Source organism: Corvus brachyrhynchos, unplaced genomic scaffold, assembly GCF_000691975.1.
Source record: "Corvus brachyrhynchos isolate BGI_N302 unplaced genomic scaffold, ASM69197v1 scaffold783, whole genome shotgun sequence".
NCBI classification, from domain to species: Eukaryota; Metazoa; Chordata; class Aves; order Passeriformes; family Corvidae; genus Corvus; species Corvus brachyrhynchos.
The window spans coordinates 30,057-37,888 of NW_008236979.1; the positions used below are offsets into that span (position 1 = coordinate 30,057).

Genomic DNA, 7,832 nt, shown 5'->3' on the forward strand with positions numbered 1-7,832 from the left:
CTGCTGAGCACACCAGTCAGTGTGTGAATAAGGCTGTGGAATCAACAGGTAATGCTGGTAGGAATATCAAATTCCCAGGCAGTGAATGCACACATGGCTTTCATCAGGTCTGTTTGAGGTGGCAGTGGCAGAAGCTACAGAAGCCCTGGTCCCATGCAGGGTCAAGGGCCCGTTTTCCCTGTCATTCCCAGGATGAGGTTTTACCATCTTTTGTCTCAGCTGTCTCTGGGTGGCCATCAGTGCTGCTCCCGCTCTCGGAGGCTGCAGAGTATCTCTCGGACACCTCCACCTGTCAACAAGCACCAGGCACAAGCTCCACACATGCAGGTGACCCGTTCTTCCAGCCAGAACGTGCTGCAAGGACCTTTTTCCCCTTCTCCCATATGAAGAGGTCCCACTCTCTCTGTAGCAGATGCTTTCACCCAGACATCCCCAGCCAGCTCACTCACACTGTGCCCTTCCCATTGCTCCTGAGCATGTCCCACCTCTGAAGAGACACAGTGGCACCAATGGGGCCACTCTATGGCCTCCTGCACTGCAGCCTGGCTGGTGGGGGCATTTGACAGTCCCTATAGGGGGCATGGGCAGAGGAACCAGCCAGGTGCCCAAACAGGTCCATTTTGGGTGTCCACCAGAGACTTACGGAAGTTTCTTTGTCCTCCCACTGTTTTGGAACAAACTGCTCCCAGGGGAGTGTCACCTAAACCTGGAGTAGAGATGGCCCAAGCCCTGGCATCCAAGGGTCTATGTCCCTCCCAAAGCTCTTGGGGAACACAACCATCCCATTGGATGAGATAGCAGCTGCTGCCCTAGATAGTGGAGAGCCAAACACTGAGTTAGTCTGGGAGGGGAGATATGGCAACAAAATTAAGAAGCAAATGAAAATTAGGATGGCTCCAAGAATGCTCCTTTTCAGCAGTACAGGGGTCTGGTTACACTGGTATCAGTCTTTTCTTAGCTAAAATTAAGGCACCTACACTACCATCTATTAAAGGAATAGGGCTGAAAAGCCTAAGTGCTCGTTCTGTCTGTAGAGACAAGATGTACCTTTGGGTAACTGAGACGCTGCGAGTCTGGGATGTACTGGTTGCCTTCACTGCCTCCTTCACAGAGCAGACCACTGGTCTCCTGGATTACCTGTGCAGAAGGGGAAGCCAAAGCCTGTGAGAAAGCTGCAGTAACAGGATCAATTTATCTCCTCCAACTAGGACAGGCAAAACCACAGCAGCCTGAGAGGTCCACAGTTTACTGTCCCTGTGACCCTGCAGACTGTCCTGGGGTTGCATCAGGCATCCAGCAGAAATTGCTGGATCCCAGTCGCTGGGAGAGGCTGCCAGCAAAGGCAGCCCTGGTGTCTCCCAGCCCCGTGGCTGTCCTGGGCTCCAGGAAGGCTCCTCCTCCTGCTGCTGTCTCAGGGGAAGGGCCACATTTACCCATGTCCTCAGTCAATTCATGATGGGCACCCACCCCAGACATCCCCCCTGCCACAGCAGCTGGGCTGGGAGGTATCCACATGGCCTCCAGCACACTGAAGGCGGCAGGGAGCTGCAGGAAGACTCTGTCCTATGATATGAAAATGAAGTGGTGTATTTGTATAAAGGCTTGCAGTGAGGAAGGGAGCCAGAGCACAGAAGCACTGGGCTGAGATAAGATCTGATCTCCCAGCAAAGCATGGGAGCACGGGTGGGACAAGTCCTGAAGGTGTCACTGACCCTGAGCCACTGCTCCGCCTGGTCTTTACTCTGCAGCCCCAGCACGATGACATCAGCGTTCGTGGGGATGATCTTCAGCTTGTGCTCTTTCTTCCTCACTTGCTTTTCCTTGTGAATGACAGTGCAGCCCAGCAAATTCACGTCGAGTTGAGGGTTGTGGTCTTTGGAGCTCTTGTAGCACTGGGGAAGGAAGATGGGAGCAGGTGAGAGGCAGAGGAGGAACCTTCCTGCTCACTGGTACAAACTCAACCCCGTAAGTGACTCAGTGCAGCCTCATGCATTGAGTACACTGAACACAAGGACATCCTACAGCTCTACAAAGCTGTGTCCTAAAAAGTCTGCACAGACTACACACAGGACACCCCTGTGTGCACAGATACACATACATCTGAGCGCATGCATATAAAGTCTGAAATACCTTTTACTGACACAGGATTAAGTATGTTGTTAGCCTCTGGGATAAGTATCCCTTCTGCTCAACCACCTCAAAAAGTTTCCCTCAAAAAGTACCCCTAGACATTTTTGGGGATTGGGATTTTGGCCACAAATGTGTCCTTGTGCCCCCTTCAGCAATCCCATTCCCATGTTCCTTCTGAAAATGGAATAAGATCCCCAAATCTCCAGGACATGGTTTTTGAAGCATTGCTTCTAAGGGTACTTCTTTTTTTGCCAGCTCGTTAACATGGTCTGAGGTGCCACTTCCTTCCCCAGCTCATAAAACCAGATTATTTTAGACAGAGAGTAGAGGATCTACTCACCAGCAACCTGGTGTCCTTGATAACACACAGCTGTTTTGCCCACTGTCCCAGCCACTTCTTTCTCCACAGGAAGGCACAGATGCGGGCATCCTTCATCAGCTCAATGGTAGCCTCTGGGGATGGCCACTGATGGGTTGCTGACTTGCCTTTGCTGCTCTCCTCCTCATCATAAGATTCGTAGGAACTACTAACAGCTTCACCATCTTCTATAACAAAAGCAAAGCTCTATCATTAAATCCATTTTTAGAATAACTCTTGAGTCAAATGCTTCCCTCAGCCATGCTCACACATGCACAAGCTTCCAGTGCAGGGACGTGTCTTTTGAGGCTCTCCTACAGAAGGATAATTAATAGGAAAATTATCCTCATAGATCCTTTTTTCTTTCTAGCCCAGTATGAATTGCATTGCAGTATTTTGTGCCTAATAGCCTCTGTTAGCAAACACTCAAAAGACACTTCTCAGTTGACAACAAATTTGAGAACATTCCCTTAGACATTTCCTGATGTTTGCTGCTTTCCCCCCAAAGATGCCTTCACTACTTTCCACTTCAAGCCAAATATGCATAATTTTTAAGGCAACAGCAAGCTACAATCAGCCCTTGTCCTCTAAATGCCAGAAGTAAAAATGGTATTTGCAAGGCCATGCAGCAAGCAATGATCTCTTGTATTTGAGATGTCATTCACTTTCCCTCTCTGGTCTAACAGGTCCCTCTCTCTCTCCTCAGCATCTAAAGGGACAGCAAGGGGCTTTGAAGTAACACACTGTTGCAGGACCAAAAATTAGTCATAAGTGGCAAATGTCAGGTGCAGTAACAACATTTTTTATGTCCATTCTTAAATGGATTGTTGTTACTAGGATGATTTGGAATTTTCAGTACTCAGCTCTAATGCATTGCAGATTATTGGAGTTTTCAAGCTAATCATTGGTACCAGGCTCATCAGAAACATGGAAAATGTTTCCCCTGACTGCAGGGGGATTTGCAGTGCTCTGCTGGCATTTACAGCTCTAAGTCACAAGATAAGCTCACAGAGCAAGATGGTAAGATTTGGGCAGCATCTGTGCAGGGTTTTGCATTCTTGTCCTATCAAACAGCATGGAGAGGTATTGTTAAGTTTCTCTCACTAGAATTTAATCTAATTTGGATTCTCACCAGATCTTACTATCTACATAAAAATAATGTTATCAGATCGGTGCAGATTAAAAGAAGAAAAGCAGTGAGAAAAGAGAAAGAAAAAGCCATTAGGAGATTCACTGAAGAACATTTCAGTTGGGTTTGTTCTTTAAATAAAAGGAACTGAGACACAGTAACAAAGCTACACTCTTACCCCCAGTGAAATCTCACTCCATAACCTTCCTCAAGTGATCAAAACTGCACCAATTAAACAAACTTTTTAAAAAGCAAACACTCCCTTTTGAAGTCTCTGAATGGAGCACACGACTGCCTCACCACCTCCACACTCTCAGTGTATCAAACTGTCCATCTTTTATGGGAAAACTTTACCCCCCTCTGCAGACCCTTTCTGCAGAGGGTCCACAGGCACCCTCTGCAGAAATTCAGGTGGAGTAAAAGTGTAGAGGTTTCTCAACCCTACAAACACCAAGCAGCTGAACCTCTGCACTGCTAAGGGATCTTTCCATATGCAGCAGCAGCAACGATGCCAAAGGGAACCTCATCTTCCAAATCTCCCTCCTTATCCTCATGGGGCTATCACTAACCACCCCTCTGGCCCTTTCTGGAAGTTTCTGGTGCCCCCCACCTAAGCAGTAGGTCTCAGGCTGCCACCTTCCTCCTGAGAAGACCTGGATGCTCTTTTGTGCATCAACCACAACCACACATATGGTTCCTCATGAGATGAGCTCTTCAAGTAGGGAAGAGCACTGCAGCCACTGCTGGCCTGGTGACAGTGCTACAGCCTCATGAAGGAAAGGCATTTACCAGGCTGGGCAGCCGGCAAACTGGGACAGGCCTTGCCTGGTGGCTTATGACAACCCTGTGGTCACTACTAAGGCTCACTGAGTCCTGAGTCATACAGCTCAGGCATCGGTGGCAGCCACAATCTTCGATGTCTTTATCTAAATCCACCTGTGCTTTCCTGTGGGTCTTCCCATGAGTGAGATCCCAGGGAGCTAAATCAATGCCATGATGCAGGAAGCTCCAACCATCTTACACTCCCAATCCGAGTGGCACCAGCGGAGCACCTTCAATCATTCACCAAACAGCTACTCGCCAGTACAGCCAGCATTACCACACATCAGCTCCACACCAGTGACAGAACCAGGGGAATAAAATCTAGGGAAGTTCTCTTCATTGTCATCCTGAGCACAGGGAAAGCCACAAAAAATAATGCCTTCTGCATAACAGACAGGGAGAGGTGGTTACCCTCCATGCATGTAACAGGCAAATCCAGGGGGAGGTACCTGATAATCTTTGCTAAAACTGAGGTTTTGGGGGTTTTTTTGGGTTTTTTTGTTGCTGTTGTTAAAAAAAGGCACTTCAGGTTTGGAAAGCATGCCATACCCATTGTTATTGTGGCATAAATAACTCCCTCAGTAACCTGCAACCCTGGCCTGGGTCCAGCCGCAGCAAGCCTACCAAAAAGACCTGCACAGTCAAAAAGAAAGAGAAAGGGAGACAAAGAGAGAAAGCCACAGATAAGCAAATGCAGAGAACAAGGGCATCCATCCCCTCGGCCAGTGGGGCTGTCCCATCCCTGCATGCCATAGGTAGGCTGAGACTTCAAACAGGGACAGCGTTTTCAACCCATCCCCTCAAACAAGGCAATTCCCTTTAAAACACAATCATCATCATCGTAATTAAAAGCAGGCAGGGCCGATGAGCTGTTTCAGCCAGAATAATTATTGCTCAGTTGGCAGCCGCGTAGCCCCTCTCCCGTTTTCACCCCGCTCCTTACTGCACCCTCCAATTATGCAAAGGCTGCTGATAAGGGTTTAACACATTTCAGCCCAAGAGGGAAGGGAAGCAGCAGCCTTTGCCGAAGCTGGGAAATGAAAGGCAGAGCGTCCCCAACGGAGGGGCAGGAGTGCTGCTGATGAAAGATGGACCCTGAGACCCAGCGGACTCACCCTGCTTCATTTTAATTAATTCATCCACAGTTTGCTACAGTGCCTCGCAGTCCCACCCCGATGCTGCATGAAACCTCTATCTCCTCAGCCCATCTGGAGGCTTGCTTTGATGTCCTTTCTTGGCAGTGCACCCACTTATTTTAGTGTGTTCCTATTTTTGTCTGATTTCACTACGCCCATTTGTCTGGGGACACATGGGTGTCTTCCAAGGCCCATGCTGTAACGCTGTCAGAAACAGTATTGCAGAGGGCCTTTTCACAAGAGCTTACAGTGACAGGTCAAGGGAGAATGGATTCAAACTGAAAGGGAATAGGTTTAACTTAGATTTTAGGAAAAAATTCTTCACTGCAAGTGTGATGAGGAACCGGCACAGGTTGCTCAGAGAAGGTGTGGATGGCTATCCCTGTAAATATTCAAGGCAAGGCTGGCTGGAGCTCTGAGCAACCTGGTCTAGTGAAAGGTGTTCCTGCACATGGCAGGGAGGTTGGAATGAGATGATCTTTAAGGTCCCTTCCAGCCCAGGCCATTCTGTGATTCTATGAAACACCACCAGCAGCTCCCTGGACTGCCATCCTCCTCCCTATCCAGCCTGTGGGGAAAGGGGGTGGGCACAGAGGCCTTGGGGGGTTACTGGTGCCAGGCTTTACCATCTTTGGCCAGGGCAAAGCCATGCATGTCCAGACTGCCCTTTCACAACTGCAGTCACACCAAGGTCCCAAATCATTTGCTAGCAGTGAGCATCACTCTGTGTAGGACAGGTACAAAGTACCAGTGACATCTGATAGGGCACGGGGTGGGGCAGGGGGAAGGGATGAGGAGCTTTGTGCTGGTTGAAACAAAGGGCAGGACAGGGATCTGTAGGTTTGCCCACATGCTTCAGCCTGATCTCTTGAGGCAAACCAGTATTGCTGCCCAGCCTCCCACCTGCACAGCACACCACACTTCTCCTGAGCCCCTGCAGCCCCCTCCTGCCACATACCTGCTGCTCCACATCTCTCCCTGCTCCTCCTTCTGGCTCACCACCCCCCAAGGAACCACCTCCAACATGAGGTTGCCAGAGCACAGAGATTCTCATGAGGCTGCCCTCCTTCTCATGCAAAACATACTTTTGTAGCACACCAGGAGGTTTGGGTAGAAGGGACATGGTGGGGCCTGCAGAGGGGACCAGTGGATGAGCAGTCACAGGATGCAAAGGCACCACACACCTCAGTGGTGAGGAATCACTGGAATCCTCTGTTCCATCTCTGCTGGCTTCACAGGCTCCAATGTCCACTTACAGCTGTGGAAGGGCTCAGTAAAACACGGAGCCTGCTGGTGCAACAGCTGTTCACAGCAGCCACAGCCAGCCACGCAGAGCTGCCTTATTTTGACACTGCTCCCATCATCTGAGCTTTTCTCTCTTTTTGCAGAGCTCTGGTCTCTCATTTCCTTCGGCATCTGACTGGCCTAGATTTCGGTGGGTGGGTTCTGGGTGTATTTGTGTCCCTGAGCAGCAGGTTACCAAGGAAAAGCAGAGGTGGGAGCTGGGTGTGCATTTATGATTCCTGCCAGCCAAGTCTCTGAACTGAGGGCGAGTTCATGGAACTGTCCAGGTAACACAAGCTGGGTATCCCAGCACATCAATCCATGGCTGTACTCCAGCTAATCTGGCATGTGCCTTTTTATGCCATAGCTCTTAACATGTTATCCAATTCCCCAGTGTTCACCAGGGGGCAAAAAAAAGCTCCTTTATCTTACACTGCAGGCAATTGGAATCCCCCTGCCTTGAGGATGAGGCCCCAGATGCAGGAGGGCTTCACAGGGCATCACAGCCCTCACCTCAGCCAATCAACCCAGAGACTTTCAGCAAAACGCACGGCAGAGGTGGAGGGGCCTCTCCTCGGCACCAAACAGCATCTTTCACCCCAGACATGATGAGCCTGCACCTTTTCCCATCTGAGTTGGGCACCATCTTCCTGTTCACTGACATGGAGCTCCAAAGCCCAGGAGTTCGCACTGAGGCTGGAGAGGACCCAGCTTCTCTCAGGTTAAGCTCAGATTCAACAGCCAAGGGTTTAGACCCAAATCTTTCACCCTTAACTCTCACTTCTTGGCTTGCCTCAACCCTCCCTGCTCAGCTCTGCCCATGCCATACACTCTGCTGCAGCCAAGGCTGATGAGCAGAGATCTGCTTCTGCAGCAGGGTGATATAATCTATCTCATAAGGGCTTAAAGGGATTATAAAGCCATGACAAGATCAGCCCTGCTATCAGATCAGAGGAAGGCAATCTCTCAGTGA

The 7,832-nt window shown here is 49.6% G+C and overlaps 1 protein-coding gene across 1 annotated transcript in view; it reads right to left on the bottom strand.

Moving 5' to 3' along the window:
* The window catches only part of AFAP1L2 (actin filament associated protein 1 like 2), a 27,030-nt gene that overhangs the window by 9,201 nt on the left and 9,997 nt on the right, over nt 1-7,832 (bottom strand). The window contains exons 6-10 of the mRNA XM_017728604.1: nt 4,989-5,072; nt 2,471-2,676; nt 1,713-1,892; nt 1,048-1,137; nt 205-289 (exon numbers count right to left, since the gene is read on the bottom strand). Of these exons, the coding sequence (XP_017584093.1) occupies nt 205-289; nt 1,048-1,137; nt 1,713-1,892; nt 2,471-2,676; nt 4,989-5,072 (645 nt within the window). The remainder of the gene's footprint in view (nt 1-204; nt 290-1,047; nt 1,138-1,712; nt 1,893-2,470; nt 2,677-4,988; nt 5,073-7,832) is intronic.